The sequence below is a fragment of the Rhinoderma darwinii genome, chromosome 4, assembly GCF_050947455.1.
Source record: "Rhinoderma darwinii isolate aRhiDar2 chromosome 4, aRhiDar2.hap1, whole genome shotgun sequence".
NCBI classification, from domain to species: domain Eukaryota; kingdom Metazoa; phylum Chordata; class Amphibia; order Anura; family Rhinodermatidae; genus Rhinoderma; species Rhinoderma darwinii.
In genome coordinates this window covers 395,641,853-395,658,240 of record NC_134690.1, presented here as the reverse complement: position 1 = coordinate 395,658,240, position 16,388 = coordinate 395,641,853, and the positions used below count along the sequence as shown (strand labels likewise).

The window sequence follows — 16,388 nt, the reverse complement described above, 5'->3', positions numbered from 1 at the left end:
TGGAGCAGCCCATCGGGAGGCAACAATCTACAAAATATTCCTCCTGCCAATAACATCCCAGCAAACAAAAACTATCCGGATGCACCGGCAATAAACGAAAAGCGGCCTCAATGTCAGTTTTCGCTAACAGTGAGCCCTTCCCGTACTTGCGAACCCAAACAACCGCCACATCAAAGGAAGTGTAACTGACCGCGCACAAGGCCGAATCAATGCCGTCATTTACCGACTCGCCTTCCGGATAAGACAAGTGATGAATAAGGCGGAATTTATTCACCTCCTTTTTAGGAACCAAACCTAACGGGGAAACCCGTAAACTAGGAACATGCGAGGAGGCAAACGGACCCGCCATGCGGCCCAAAGCCACCTCCTTCAGCAGCTTATCCGTAACCAGATCAGGCCGCGCCAAAGCAGACGACAAATTACGGACTACCCCATCACGTCGAGCCGACGTACAAGGAATCCGAAAACCATCTGTAAAACCTAAAAACAACAACTCTGCCACTTTCTTATTTGGATACCCCCTTAAAAACGGGAGCATCCTTTCCACCCTCACCGGCGCCGCCCCTCTTCTGCTCAGCATCTCCCTGCCTGCCCTTATGCTTCTTGAAGCATCTGGACAAACCATGGGCGCTTCCGCAACCGGAGCACTCGTGCTTATATCTGCAGTCTGGGCCAAACTTGCAATGCCCCTCATTATACTGCCAGCAACACCCCTTTCCTGAGGAACCTAACCGACCCGCTGCTGACCCTGCAGCCAATTCGCAAAAGTCAGAGGAATCAAGCGATAACCCCGCCGCTCCTCCTCCTTACTTTCATCCGGTTTCCACCGGTCCAAATTAAACTTCTCCAAAGGCAATAAAGAAAAAATCTCCACATATTCATCTTTCCAGATCTTTTCCCTAATCTCAACCTTCAAATGCGCCCCCAGCGGGCCCTCAAAACACACATATACTTCCCCTTTTGCAGCGTCAGCCAGACGCACATCCTCCCACTTTCTTAGCTGTACTAGCCGCCGCATCAACCACTTTTTCCACCGCCACTACAGCACCCACAACCGGCGCCACTTCACTAACAACCGCAATCCCTGCCGCAGCTGCACTAGAACTCGCCTCGCTAGCAATTGCACTCCCTGCCGCACTAGCACTCGCCTTGCTAGCAGCGCCCCATACCCTCGCTGGCGACTGCTCTACACCAGGCAAAACTCTCGCAAAATATTCCTGCATCCCTCTAAACAATAAATGCATTTGTGACATAGACAACATTCCCCCCACACATCCCTGGCACCACATCCGTGGTAGACTCACCCGGCCGTCCCTGAGGTGACCTCCCAGCGGACGCGTCCACCACTCCGGATGAGCACGGCATCGGTCTTGACGGTCCTGGGGAGTGGTGCTCCTGCACCCCACTCTCCCCGTAGCTCCCCGAACTTCCAGTAGCTGACGTCCTAGGCCCAGCGGAACGCAGCCCGTCCCCGGTCCTGCCACCCGCTGCGGGCGTGTCATAATCAGAATGACAGCCCTGCCGTCCCAGACCTTCTGCAGGGCTGTCAAAAATGAACCTCCTTCCTGGTGCTGCATGGACAGCTGACCGCTGCCCCCCCCCCCCGTCCGGATGGGGCCCGGCGTCACTCCCAGAAGCTGCCCGGGTACTTCCGGTCGCTGCCGCCGCACGCCTCCCTGCTCCGGCAGGAGGCGATCTCGCTCCCCATCTGGAGCCCGCCCGCCTCTTCCTGCGGGTCGGGCCTGGTGTCCGGACGTCTTTTAGCAGAGCCCCTCCGGCACCTGGAACATCGGCGCCGGAGAAAGCCGTCACTTCCGGTCCTGCGCGCACATCCGGTCTTGCGCGCGCATATCCAGTCTTGCGCGCGCATCCGGTCCCGCCTCCACTTCCGGTCTTGTTGTTGAAGACAGGAAGGGGGAAGATGGCCGCCGCGGCCCCCCCCCTCCTGTCACCTCCAGTCTCGCCCGCCTAATGGGATTCCTCCCAGACCTCCGCGGACCGTCGCCAGGATGCAGCTCCGGACCAGCAGGAGGAGGAGGGTCCCTGGAGAGGCTCCCTCGGCGCCGACGAACTGAGGCGTTACCTCTGGGGAAGGCCTCTCCGGAGGCCCCTGCTGCGTCCCTCGCTCTCCACTCCAGCCGCTGGAACCGGAGGAAGAGCCCCGGCAAACAGCTGATCAAGCCAGCCAGCACCGTGCTGCATCGCCTCATCCTGGCCATCGTGAGCTCCATCGCCGCATCCATTACAGGTAAGTGTAAAGCTGTTGTTTTTTTTTTTTGTTTTTTTTTACAGTTATAGTAACAGGACAATTATTTTCTCCTGTTGTCCAGCGGGAACGAGGGCTGCCTATGGACTTATATACATTACACTCCACCCACCACATATAGATACATTTGCCCCATGCCCCTTTCACTTAACCCTCTAATCTCTATAAAATAGCCTCAAACGTGGTAGCCTAAAACCCCAAACACCTAGTCATGCGCTCCCTTCATTACGGCTGCGCCTACATTACGTTGGGCTTACTGATTTGGCTGTCCCAGTTGCTCATCCCCAGGAAGATGCGAACCGGCATCAATCCCATCCTTGTGGCGGATACAGGTGTAGAGAGTTTCTACATCTGCTGTGACTAGAATAACGTCAGGGTCAAGACTAACCCCATCTACTCTAGTTAACACGTCAGTTGTGTTCTTTACAAAAGAAGGTAGGCATTCGACAAGTGGTTTCAAATAGTGGTCGATAAATCGACAGATTGGATCACATAACCCACCTATTCCTGACACAATCGGGCGACCTGGGAGATCTAATACGTTTTTATGTACTTTAGGGAGAAAGTATATTGTGGGAATTTTTGGGTAATTAACTATCAGGCCGTGAAGGACATTCTTAGGAATTATTCCCTGATCATGTGCTACATTTAAAATCTTATGTAATTCCATTGAAAAGGTACTAATGGGATTATACATTAATTAATTGTGGGTTTCTTTATCTCTCAATTGGCGAAAAGCCTCTTTTTCATATTTTGTTTATGGCCAGACCACGACATTCCCGCCCTTGTCTGCGGCCTTAAAGACCACGTCATCATAAGACTGACTCCCTTAGGACACCACGTTGGGCTGCCGTCAGATTGTCATTTTGTCTCGTTTTTGCAATTTTGCTGTGAAGAAGTCAAATTGGTTACTTGGGGAAAAAGTTAAACCCTTATTCAAGATTTCAAGTTGTATATCTGTAAGAGTATGTGAGGACAAATTAATTACCTCCAGAGAGTTCTTGGATTTTTTTCCTTGCTGATATGGTGGTTTAGTTTTACATTTTGCCACCTGTCTCTCCCTATTCCTACGTGGGAATGTTTGTTCATAGTTATTTCCAGTGGCTTCCCCTGGTCTCCTAATTCTCAGTTGTTCTTCATTCGAGGTTTGAGAGGATACAGATCCAGATCTTAAGCGGGATACAGAGTGTGTTCTAATTTTTCGCCATCTGTATATTCGATTCTGTTGTAGGTCATTATTATCTCTCTGAAATTTTTTTGATTTAACAGTACATATATCACGTTCCCATGTGCGCATGCTCCATCTCCTTGGTGGCGCTTGCGCAGTTAGTGCCCGGACGACTTAGGGTGGCTGTCTCGTGATATCCCGTTTGATCTCGCGCACGCGCCGTTGACCAGGATGGTTATTGGCCAAACTGTCATCACATGACATCCTTAGCGTTGTTTAAAAGACACACACTTGAACATTATTTTCAGTACCCCTTGAGAAAGCGATTAAACGCGAAACGCGTGTCGGGGCGCTATACCTGGGCTCACGTTACATCTCAGTGCATATGGGTAAGCTATATCAATAGGATGAATTGTATCTGGTTCTTTGAAGTAATGGTGCAATTCACCTCTTCATGTCACGTATTGCTTATATTTGTCTGTCTTATCGGACACTAAACTATAGCAGCGCAAGTGTGCTGCCTTGATACTGAAACCATTGACTGCCATTCTCCTTATGTGGATGTAAATTATAAATGGCTAACTTCAGCTTGTACCCAATTTTTGCTGACGGGGAATACACCGCTGTCTTGCATGTAACTTTGATACTGATAGTCTAGCCTTTGTATAGCTCTGTATTTATGGGATCCTCCTCAGTATGTGATTTTATCTAGTATATTTTGTATTAATAAAGATTTGATATTTTTCATAATTACATCAAATAGTGCATGTCTCCGTTTTTCTCATGTGTTTACACATAGTAAATCCAGGCAGCTCTCAAAGATGATAATTTTGCGGTCATTAATGGGGTTGTCCAGGTACGGCCAACTGATGACCTATCCACAGGTCAATTTGTGAAATGAATGGGTGTATAATTAAAGTAATCTAAAACTCTGGAGGTACGGCAAATTTTAAAGCATTCATTGATGCATAGGCCTGGCTTTGTGGGGCACGCCTCGTCTTGGTGGATGGTGTCACTTCTGATGCCTCTTTTTGAACACACCCGCATCATTTCCGGGGTCTTCCTTTCCTCTTAGTCTGGGGTGTTTCCCAGGGAAAGTGCTAGCCTGGGATTATTCAGCAGCGAAGAAGTGCCCTCTCCTTCCGGGTTGCTAAATAAAAGGGACTTAACAATTCCATTTGGGTGGGGCGGACTACCAGCTTCTTATACCAGGTCTTACTTTTCCACATGGCACTATGGGGCTTTATAACCTGATCAGATAGATCCATCCCACCCATGAACCTGTTATAATCCAGTACACAGGCAGGCTCGGCAGTTGTGGTGCTGGAGCCACGAACTGAAACGTGGATGCGGCTGTCCTTATGAATGCTACACAAAATATGGACGTCTTGACTAGCAGCATATTTTTGCTCTACTCTTTCCTTTTGGTACTGCCGGACCTAGCAGGCTTTTGGGGAGGCTCTTTTGATATTTTCTTATTGTACCACAGGCCACTGTCGATCTTGCTAAAAGGCACTTCTGGAGAGAAATGCTATTATAAAAGATGTCTATGTAGACATGATATATCTGGCCAAGTAGTGGATGTACAAGTTCCCAGACAATTTTTCCGTTGACACCCAAGATCAGGGGGCACTCTGGGGGAGTAATTTTGGAATTCTTTCCATTATAAATTGTAAAACAATGTGTGTACTCGGGGGTACTTTGACACACCTTGTACAGTTATATTCCATACTGGGCCCTTTTGTTCGGGTGGCACTGACAAAAGTGATGCCTACCGTTGAAACTTACCAGGAACCTGTTGTGGGGTATAAATTTAGGCGAATTTAAGATTAAAGTGTTCAAAGACAGGCGGAACTTTTATAAACTGACATAATTTGGATCATGGGGTGGTGGCGGGGGGGGGAGCGGGTATTATCAGTATAATGCAGGACTTTGAGGATGGCCTCAAACGTTTTTCTGCTCATAATGGTGCAGTAAAGGAGGTATTATATAGGACATCAGAGGAGCAGTACTCCCTAATGGTAGTTTTTTTTTTATGAGGCCCATATATAGTAACAGATCCCAAAATTGGCATAGCTCCTCGTGGGATTGCGAGAAGAGAAATTGCTCCGCATATAAACTGGTCTGTTCAACTAATGAATTTATATAATCAATGGTAAATAATTATTTCCAAAGATCAAATTCTCCGAAACCCATTGGCCCCACTTGGATTTCCAAAGCTGTGATGAAGTTAAGAACCTAGAGTGTATAATTGTCAGCAGGCGTTCATATCGCCTTACTTGTATTGGGCAGGTCATTAGACTCGCTAGATGAAGATTATGTCAGCACAAACTGCATTTCATCCTCGCTGGCATCCTCGAGTCTGTATCAGAGCATAACATCGCGTATGCCTCCTGGGCTAAAAAAAAAAATGTCTGCGCCATATTTCTGTAAATGCATTTTAACCGTGAACCCAGCCTAAAGAAGCGAATTTCAAGCAACTTGGGTGTGTACAGCAGAGAATGGCATTTTTCTGAGATTTGGGTTGAGTACAAAACCCAGAATAGGCCCTGCTGGAGTAGAGGGAGAGATCGGTGGGCTCCCGCTCCATCCAGACAGTCCATGCCTTGGGGTGTTAGGTCTCACCTGGGAGAGCTCAATAAATAAGCGGTGAGCTCTTCCCATAATGATCCCAGCCTCGGGGAGGAAAGGTTTAGCAAGGCCTGTGCAGTATTTTTATTTTTTATTTTTTTGTTAGGCATAAAAAAAATTACCTAGAAGCCATTGTCAGCTAAACTGGAAAATTTAGGAGCCAAATATTATTTTTTTTTACCAAATTTTTTAATGTTCTAATTAAAAAAAAACTTACTGTGTGCAGTGTTCAGCTTCTCTCTGATTCCTCTTGTTCTGCTTCTTACAACTTTGAACATTGCATCCCTGAGATTAACCTCGTTCACACTGTGCAGCTGATATTGGTAATATAAGCATGAGACATTCCTATAGTCGGTAGAATACGGCTCTTTTGTCAGGATGACCTCCCAGTACATGTCTACATAATGGCCGTTGATAATATATTTTAGCAATTTCCACTTACTTTGGACTTCCTCTAATCCCAGCCGAACTTCAACAAGATGTTTTGAGATCATTTTATTAGAGGGTCAATCTCCTCCTCTCCATAGGTGATGATGTCATCGTGACAAGAATCATGACAGAAGATAAAGGAACGCCAGATGATGTCTGAACCTTTTATTCTACTTTCCTAGTCTTTCCCAATCATAACTTAAAATCTTCTTTTTAGTTCTACAATTGTTACTTCCACTGTTTTTTTATTATGTTTTTTTTTTTCAAGTTATCCATAAAACTGGAATGGCAATAAAAATCTTTCAACTAGATGTTTTGAAATGCCACGCACCTAACACCATGGTTTCGTTACACCTTCAACAGGGCCAGATTAAGGTTTTGTTACACCTTCAACAGGGCCAGATTAAGGCCGCCGGCAGTATGGAGCTGTTATTTATGGTGGATCCCCCCCCCCCCCCCCCCCGACGCCGGCAACTAACACAGGGCCCTCCCTGACAATGCTAGTACAACGTATTAAAAACTGCCCCACAAAATAGAAGCCTGAGTGCTTGGGATATTAGAAACAAAGTCTACAAAGTTAAACATTAAAAGCGGTGACTTACATTTGATGTCCATCATTCTTCGCTCTGAACCCGTAGATGGTGGGTGACATGTAATGAATGTGTGTTCGTCTTTGCTCTCTTTGTGATCGTCTTTGCTTTCTTTGTGATCAAAAGAAATGACGATCCCATTACGCCCCGTGTTGGCTAGGCCGGTTGCTCTCCATGAAACGTGAGCATGTTTAAACCAGGGGTCTTAAAAAAGGACACCCTATTCTAGAGGTCACCGAGACACCAGGAGCTACTCTGACCAAATGTAACATGTATATTATATATAAAATATGAATAATTAAAGGTGTTTTCACATCTCATACATTTATAGCATATCCACAGGATAGCACAGCGAGCTACACTGTTCGTAACTCAGACGTACACATCTTCTCATACATTTATGGTATATCTATGGGATATCTGGCTATGCTATTTCTAATCCCGCAAAAATTGTACATCAACTTAAAAAAATTGAAAAATTCAGCCGCTTTTTCGACTGTATTATTTCCAACTTGATTTACTAAAAGTGCCCTACAAGTCCGTACAATAATCAATAAATCTGGATTCCCTTTTCAAAATAGCTTGTAAGCCCTCAAATTTACCCGACATGTTTGATGCATTTCCATAGGACTGGCCACGTGCATTTCTGACATCAATGTTCGGAGTTTTCAATTGATTCAGAACTGCCAAGGCAATCTCCCTTCCTTTATGACCAACGGATACTTGGAAAGAAATAAAGCTCTGTGGAACCTCTATCAGTAGAAACGTATCTCAAAATTAGCGCTAGTTGATCCGAATTGGTTGAATCTCGCGCAGACTCAATAATCGAACTCAAATATTTTGCGTTTTTTACCTCTTCGGTTATTGCGTTATTTTCTACTTATTAGCACAATTATATCTTCATAAACGTAGACGATAAGTAGGACATATGACCTTTTCGCTGATTTGCAAAAGTTTTTAAGTAATGGGCAAGGAATGGATCAAATTTTCGACAGATACTCAAGTGATGCCAGAAAATTAGGAAGGAAAAAAAGCAATTTTAAAGTTTCAACCACCCTTCTCAAAACTTCCATTATTGTCTCTGTTTTTCATATTCACAATTAAAGAGGCTCTGTCACCGGTTTAATACTTCTCTATCTCCCACCTAATCTAATAAACGCAAGTAGGCATTGTAAAGAAAAGTATATGACGCTGACCAATCAGCGTCATACACTTCTCTCCATTCATGCCCAGCTTTATTCACAGCACAGCGTGATCTCGCGTGCTCCCGCAGTTCCTTCACCGGAGCGACAGGAGAATGACCAGACCGCCTCCAGCCGGGCCAGGACTGCTGCTGAGGAGGATAATCGTCCATGTTCTCAATCACAGTAGCCTGTAGAAAATTTATCTTTCTGGTCTCCAAAAAGTAAACAAAAATAAAGCAAAAAATGTTGCCGGTAGAGGAGGAATATAGCAACCAATCCACTTTACGGATTTCACCATTTTTAGATTTGATCGTCAAAAAACTCAAAAGCAATGGCATCCTTTATTGATAGCTTTTCTCTTCTCTTGTCTAGAATCTTTGAAGTCATGTTTGGGAATATTTTGATCTGGAACCCCCATGTTTGGTGATCCGTTAATTTAGCATTTTCTTACTAGATGTTCACAATGCTGGATCTGTTGACTATGCAGTAAAATTTACAGCAGTGCTACAAGTGGCAGTCATCATGATTGTCGGCAGGGTCACTCCAAGTGGCAAAGTCATCATGATGGGCGGCAGTCATCAAAATGGATGGCAAGGTCATCATTGGCGGCAGATAGTTTAGGGGTAGCGGAGCAAATTAATTTAATATTGGAGGAATAGGCATTGGCAGCATAGTTGATCATGGAATATCTGGGAGGGAAGACATTTCACAATCTGACTTGTTGCTCCGGTGGCGTCCCATTACCATGCTGGAATTCTGTGATCTCTTTACAATGACCCATTCTATCACTAATGTTTGTAAATGCGACTGCATGGCGAGTGCTGGATTTTATAAAGCTGTGGCTGGGACTGAATGAAACACCTGAATTCAATGATTAAGTGGGGGTGGGGCAATACTTTTCTGCGTATTGACTATATCAGTCTCCAATAACAAGCCAACTGTAGAATAAATGTTAGTCTTAGGCCCTGTTCATGAGTTTTTTGCAGGCAGAGAACTCTGCCTGGAAAAATCAGCTCGGTTTTTTTTAAGTGGTTTTGCACCACAAGCGTTTCCATAAAATACGTCCAAAAAATGCTGCGGCTATACGCAACGTTTTTTTTCCAGTCTCCATTTGATTTCAAGATAGGGCATGGCGCTTCTTTTTCCCGTGAGCATTTTTTTACGGGAAAAAGCGTAAAAATAACTGAACAGGGCCTTATGATAGAATTATTCCACACCATTTAACATCAATACTAAAATATTATTATTTAAGTCACTCACGCTACCCGACGAAGCCTCACTCTGATTTTCCTTTATGCTCTGTGGTTGCCCCTGATGTTCTCTGTCTCTTTAATTTTATGGTGGGGATACTAGGCTTCTAAGTTTTAAATAGGAGTGATGTTTCACTGGTCGAGCAGAATACTGGCCTTTTTTCGCTTCGAGAACCCCGAATCTGTCTGGTCAGCAGGATACACCTGTTATGGATCACATCTTCGGCTTTCAGCACGAGATACAGCTTCTATGTATCTAGCATACATAGAAGCTGTATCTCAAAAAAGAAAAACATTTTTAAATAAAAACCAATTACAAAGTTGCACTAAACGCTATAATATTGTTTTAGTTAAAAAAAAAAAAAAAATGCCTTTAGAGGATTAGCAGATTAGCAAATCTTGACTAAAGTTTTAATAGAGCAACATAATAAAGATACTGAAGCTGCCGAAACCCACTGTGCCCACTTTACATAACATACACGAACACCAGTTTCTAAGAACATTGAGCCTGACGTTTATTAAATTAATAAAACTATAACTAAACTCAAAATTTACAACTCATATAAAGCATGAATAACAAAAATGGATTCTCTGACTTGCTTCTACCTGTCTTATCAGGACAGTCGCCCAACAATTCCAGTGCCATGTAAATGCCCATTAAAAATCTGCATCCAAATTAGTCATGTCTATTTAGGTGGGGCGACCAGAGCGGAGAGCCACTGAACGTCTCCTGCTGTGGTGAACTCAAGCAATATGTGATCAAACACAAGCAAATAAAACAAAACTGCAATTAAGACGTATAAGGGTATGTTCACACGCAGTGAGCAAAAACGTCTGAAAATACAGAGTTGTTTTCGGGCGAAAACAGCTCCTGATTTTCAGACGTTTTTTTAACAACTAGCGTTTTTACGGCCGTTTTTGGAGTCAATGAAAAACGCTTCCAAAAACGTCCCAAGAAGTGTCCTGCACTTCTTTTGACGAGGCGTCATTTTACGCGCTGTATTTTGACAGCGACGCGTAAAACAAAGGCTAGTGGGAACAGAACATCGTAATTCCCATTGAAAGCAATGGGCAGATGTTTGTAGGCGTATAAGGGCGTTTTTTCAGGCGTAATTTCGAGGCGTAATACGCCCGAATTACGCCTGAAAATACTGTGTGTGAACATACCCTAAGAGTAAAACACGGGCCGTAGATAAACGCTCAGGGTTCATGTACAAAGCAATACCACTCCATGTGCTGCTGAATGGCACCTTATTTTTACCCAGTAGAAATGGTTTCTCTGTCTAAATTTTCCTCTGTCCAAATTTTCCTCTTTTTTTAAGACTTGGTACAGAAGAAACCCATGAAGGGACCAGCTCCAATCTTCTCGGAGTTTGTTTCCTTTTGTCAGGATTCTTTTCAGGATATTGGAGCAGCTTGTGATACAAGAATATAAAGATCGAGTCAATTATCTGGCGTCTGGTTGAAGGATCTCAGAGTCCATTTCATACTTATCCCCTGATTCCGGGATATTGTCCGGGACCTGAATGGTTCCATATTCCATGCTCTGCACCTGTAGGTGATAACTTTCATTTGAAGAATTTTTGTCTCCTATTTCCGTCACGTTTTCAATGATATTTTCATCATCACTGTCCTACGAGATAAGTGGAATTTGAGTTTAGAGCGAACGTTTGGTCAGATCTCCATATAAATAATGTGGGAAGAACTCTCCCCACGTGCTCCATGCTGGTGGGCCATTTCCCACAGGGCAAGTGTGAAGAATTTGAAATCCCCATCATCCCCAAATGTTTTTATCAGGTCACTCACAGGGAGTAGTTCTGATAATAACTTAATATATAAATGTAAGTTGCACAATTCACTAGTAGTATTTTAACTCTTAAGTAACATCTGACGTACAGTTACGTGGGATGTGAGATGACCCATGATGGCGCAGGGTCAGAAACAGCCCGCGCTATATGTGGCTGGTGCTGGTTGTTTTAAACAGCTGGTAACAGCCAGGATCGTAGATAACTCCGATCCCGACTGTTTAATAAACCCTAATATATCGACCACAGCATCTGAGCAGTTACACCGAGGGAGGAAGCTCCTGATCGCCCCCCCCCCCCCGCAACAAAATCGCAAGGTGCTGATTGGTTGTCATGGCTACCGGAAGAATATTGAAGGGTTAGCCTTTAGATAAAGGCAATAGACTATTGCATGAGTGATCTAACCATTGCATGGTAAAGTCCTCTAGGGAAGAATTATTATTATTTATTTTTTTTAATTAAAAAATAAATCATAAAACTAAGTTTCACTAATTGGTATTGCCGCATCTGTAAAAGTTTGAACTGGTAAAATACCACATTATTTAACCCACTGGGTCAATGTTGTAGGGAAAAAAAAAGATTCACAATGCTAGCACTGCTGTTTTTTGGTCATCTCGCTTCCCTCAAAAAATGGAATAAAAAGTGATCAAAAAGCCATGTGTACCTCAAAATGGTACCAATAAAAACTACAGCTTGCCCCGCAACAAACAAGCCCTCACACTGCTCCATCGACGTGCATTATTTATTGAAATAGCATTTATCAAAAGTATTGCTTTTGTCTATTTTTTCCTTTTTGTGGCTTGCGCTCTAAATTGGCCAATGGCAGCCTTAGTTACTGTACCCAAAATCATTGATATTCTTACCTCTTCCTGTGCCCTTTGGTATTCATCTATGGCATACTGGTATTTAGGAACATTAAGACCAAACAGGGTTGCCAGCTGCCCACCGAGGTAGTCACAAGCTGGAATGAGAAGATTCGAGGCAGTCTAGAAATACATTCTCAAATGATCGATATGTTAAAAATAATGCAAACCCAAAAACAGCCACACTTTCATGGAATTTTATAGAACAGGCATTATCGCATCTTCTCCCAATGTTGAGACCACCCAGCTATCAGATGTACTCTGCTGGGAAAAGCTGTGTACTACAAGACCACTACTGGGAAAATGAAGCGTTACAGTTTCCATTGAAATCAGTGGACTGAGTGCATAATGCCCGGACGTGCCAGGTTATCCAGAGAGAGATATTCTGTGTGGCAAACAGATGTGGATTCTGAAAAGGGCACCTCAAAAATTCCCTAACAGTATTTAGGAATTGGTTTTGTAACCCAGACAAGCTCTAACCTGGCCACAGACAGGACAATTAGTAATAATCCAATTGGGATGTTGGTCTTCTATGGGATCTATACAAATAAAATAATTTTCCTTATGTAATTGTTATGATCATAGACTCGCCACCTGTCAGTCAACGTCATAGCTTGATGATAACTTTTATACCAGAAATGTAGCATGCTGTAACTTACTAAAAAAGGCGGTTGTAGCTATTCGGAGAATCCAAAACTGCACATATGTTCTCCAGCTCATCTGCTTCTGTAAACAAACACAACAGTGACTTCAAGAGCAAGATGATATTATAGTATAATGACTGGCGCAGCTGAATCTGTGACCTTGTTTTGGTCAAAGTGAATAAAATCTGCACTGTAAACCCCTTCCCACCGCAGCCATTTTTCTGATATTTTCATTTTTTTCTTTTCCCACCTTCCAAAAGCAATAACTTTTTTGTTTTTCTTTCAATATAGCCTTATGAGGGCTTGTTTATTGCGGGACGATTTGTAGCATTTCATGTCACCATGTACTGCGAAACGGAAAATGAACTTTACTCTAGTGGTTTTTGAATGGTGGAGCGCAGGACGTGTGCGGATGGAGTACGTCACTCACTGAGTGGACAAGCTACCTGGAAGTTGGTATGTGCTCTTATGGCTGAGCTACTATTGCAGAGGTTTCTGATGGTTCATTCATAAAGTTAATATTAGGTATGAAACGTGTTAATCTTCAATAAAGAAGTTACTTTCGAAATCTAATCTGTAGGATGGGATGTGCCGGATGTGGACAAGTCACTTACTAAGTGAGTGGGCAAGCCAGCTGAATGGTGGTATGGGCTAAAACTTATGGCTGATCTCCTATTGCAAAAATTTATCATGGATAAAGGGGTTCTCCACTTTCGCAATTATTTTTTGTTAGAAGGGTCAATTGATAATAAGCCGAGAGTGTCTCAATGTTGGGACACCCATAATCTGGAGGAACTGGTAGCAAATGTTCATCTAATGGGCTTCCATGTATTGTGAACATCCTGGGTCCTCCAGAGCGAGAGATGCTCTTTATAGCCACTCTGTCTAATAGATGAGAGTTATGAATGGGGGACCCTCTTTATTAATTATGTTCACCAGGCTTCCACCCCATACGAAAAAGCTTCATACCGTGTCTACATTATGAAAATCAATCCTCTGATCTTCTTCGTCGTTCTCCTCTTCTGTACTGTACTCCTCCATCGTTTCTCCACTTGCAAAGTGTATTATCTTTCTGGGAACCCTCTTCTCACTATCGCCAAGTTCAACTTCTTTCTGGAGAGAAGATGAACATGTTCAGAACCGTTACATTATGTTGGTCCTCCTACATGATATCTAGAGCAGAAGAGATGGCAGATGTTGTCCATGGCCTTCATATGGCAGCTATGGGCAGCGCCACAATCTTTCTTTTTTTTGCACTTGTTTTCATAAATTAGCAAGATTGTTCCTAGATATATAACCGGCAGTATGAGATCTGCTGCCATCTCTTGTGTATTACATTCCAACCCTATTACCTGCACATCAGCAGAGGAGTGAACATTGAATGGGGTGATGGTGGATATTCAGCGTATCTGCCCTGTGCGCCGCAGGGAATTCCGGGCACCAAACTGGAGCAGTTTTTCGCCCGGAATGTCCGCTGCGGTAAACTGCAGCACCTAGCCAGCCGGCTGACCCCTTGGGATGACGTTTCATCTCAGAAGACTGATTTGCTGCAGCGGCGGTCACATGGGATGAAGGGTCATCCCGGGAGGCCGGCCCTCTAACATTATCCAGGCCGACCTCCTTGGATGATGTTTCACGAATTCCATTGCGGAAAAACCGCAGTATTTATACAATGTGTGAACTCAGCTTAACTTATCTGTCCGGGGATAAAAAAAAACCTCATTGAACACCCAAACAAGACAAACAATTAATGATCAGATAAGCAGAATTAACCCCCAATGGGATGAGTATTCAATTTACAATAGACGGTTACCAACTAAAGGAGAACTAACGAGTGTTGAGAATTGTAAGAATGTTATCAGTGCTTGTAACTCCTCTGCTCTATCCCTATTACAACACCTCCTGTCACTTTACTGACAGTTCAACCTTATCATGGGGACACTAGGATCTAAATCTATAATCACCTGTAGGAAAACCGCTGCCCAGGATTGAGTATACACATACATGAGTTGTACAGAGCGGTAATATGGCAGCTATAACCGGTTATGGGGCTATATCGTTGCATTTCAAATGAACTTTTTACACATAATTTTCTGCATTGCGATATTACATAAAATCATTAAGTACTTATTGCTTGAGATTTTATGGGGGCACACGTGGCATAATTGTTGCAGACATTTGTTTCAGAAATCTATGCACACGCTGCAGAAACAAACCCATTCAGATGAATAGAACTGATTTTCAGTGGCAGAAATTCCTGCAAGAAATTTGTTGCGTAAAGGCCCTATTACACGGGCCAATGTCAATTGTCAGCAGCACATGCACATCTCCTTGTGTGGATAGGGAGACGTGCTGCCGAGATGATGAAAATGTATGCGCTCGTCCCCGCACAAGCAATCATTGCTCCTTGTAAAAGGCGCAAACGAGCGCTGATCAACGAACTGTCCCGTTGACCGGCGCTCGTTTACAGAGCCCACCCTAAGGTTCCTTTTACACCGGTCCGGTCCATGTTGGCTGTAACAATGAGCGCCGATCGATGAGACAGCCCGTTGATCGGCGTTCGTTTGCTCCGCGTTCATTTGCTCCTTTCACAATAAGCTATTATCAGTTATGTACAGGGATAAACGATTGAACTACGATCGCTCGTCCTCGTACATTTCTATTATGTCGGCAGCGCGTCTTCCTGTTTACACGGAGATGTGCTGCCGACAACTATATTTTCTGCTGCAGATTTGATACGATCAGCCGATGAACGAACGTTTGCTTGTTGTTCATCGGCTGATCGTTGCCCTATTTACAAAGTTATCCCGATAATTGGCCGGTGTAAGAGGGCCTTAAGTCCACGCGGGACGGAAAATGAGTCTGCGTGTCTAACATGTAGATTTTGCTGCAGATTTCACACCTCTACATTGAAAGGGGTGAAATCCGCATTAAAAATCTGCAACAGAAATTGACGTACTGCAGATTTTAAAATACGCAGTTTAATTTTCGTGCGTGAATATTCCACATCATGTAAATAAGATTTGTTCAAATCTCATCTACATGGCTGATACTGTACTCCGCTGTGTATTTTCCGTCTGCAAATCGGGACCAAAAATCGGGACTCGGCCTAATAGCGAGGACAGTTTTGCGAATCCAAATTCCCAAAGGTTTCCGATCAGCAGATTCATGTCTTTTTTTTTTTAACAACCACCAGCGTATCTCTTCACAGGAAAGTTTAATGTCTATATGGGATTTTTTATTTAAGCAGTTCCCTAATAAATATCTGTGTAGATTTACTGAGGGTAACTCAAGATAACCAGCTCCCGTCTCTATTGTGGCATTACCATTCTTATGACAAGTGCACGTTGTACCCATGTGCCTATAACATGTCCCCTCACTCTGCACAAGTTATTAACATAACATAGAGGTCTGTCTAACTCACCAGTGCCATGTCCCCTTCTGCCGTGTCCCCTTCTGCCATGTCCCCTTCTGCCATGTCCCCTTCTGCCATGTCCCCTTCTGCCGTGTCCCCTTCTGCCATGTCCTGTCACCTTTCTGAAAAACAAGAAAATCAAG

At 43.8% G+C, this 16,388-nt stretch overlaps 2 protein-coding genes across 3 annotated transcripts in view; one reads left to right on the top strand and one right to left on the bottom strand.

The window, feature by feature from the left end:
- The window catches only part of TAF1A (TATA-box binding protein associated factor, RNA polymerase I subunit A), a 471,716-nt gene that overhangs the window by 210,894 nt on the left and 244,434 nt on the right, over window positions 1-16,388 (top strand). The window lies entirely within an intron of this gene.
- Window positions 10,966-16,345, bottom strand: FAM177B (family with sequence similarity 177 member B). The gene is made up of 5 exons (XM_075863763.1): window positions 16,255-16,345; window positions 13,800-13,943; window positions 12,846-12,912; window positions 12,187-12,284; window positions 10,966-11,151 (listed from the first exon to the last, which is right to left on the bottom strand). The coding sequence occupies exons 1-5, from the start codon at window positions 16,321-16,323 to the stop codon at window positions 10,966-10,968; spliced, it is 564 nt and encodes a 187-aa protein (XP_075719878.1). The 5' UTR covers window positions 16,324-16,345.

Coding starts and splice junctions, on each gene's coding strand:
- FAM177B (XM_075863763.1), bottom strand. CDS start 16,323: ATGGCAGAAGGGGACATGGCAGAAGGGGACATGGCAGAAGGGGACACG. Junction 13,944..16,254: donor CAGAAGGGGACATGGCACTG/GTGAGTTAGACA, acceptor TCTTCTCTCCAG/AAAGAAGTTGAACTTGGCGA. Junction 11,152..12,186: donor ACCAAAGGGCACAGGAAGAG/GTAAGAATATCA, acceptor CTTATCTCGTAG/GACAGTGATGATGAAAATAT.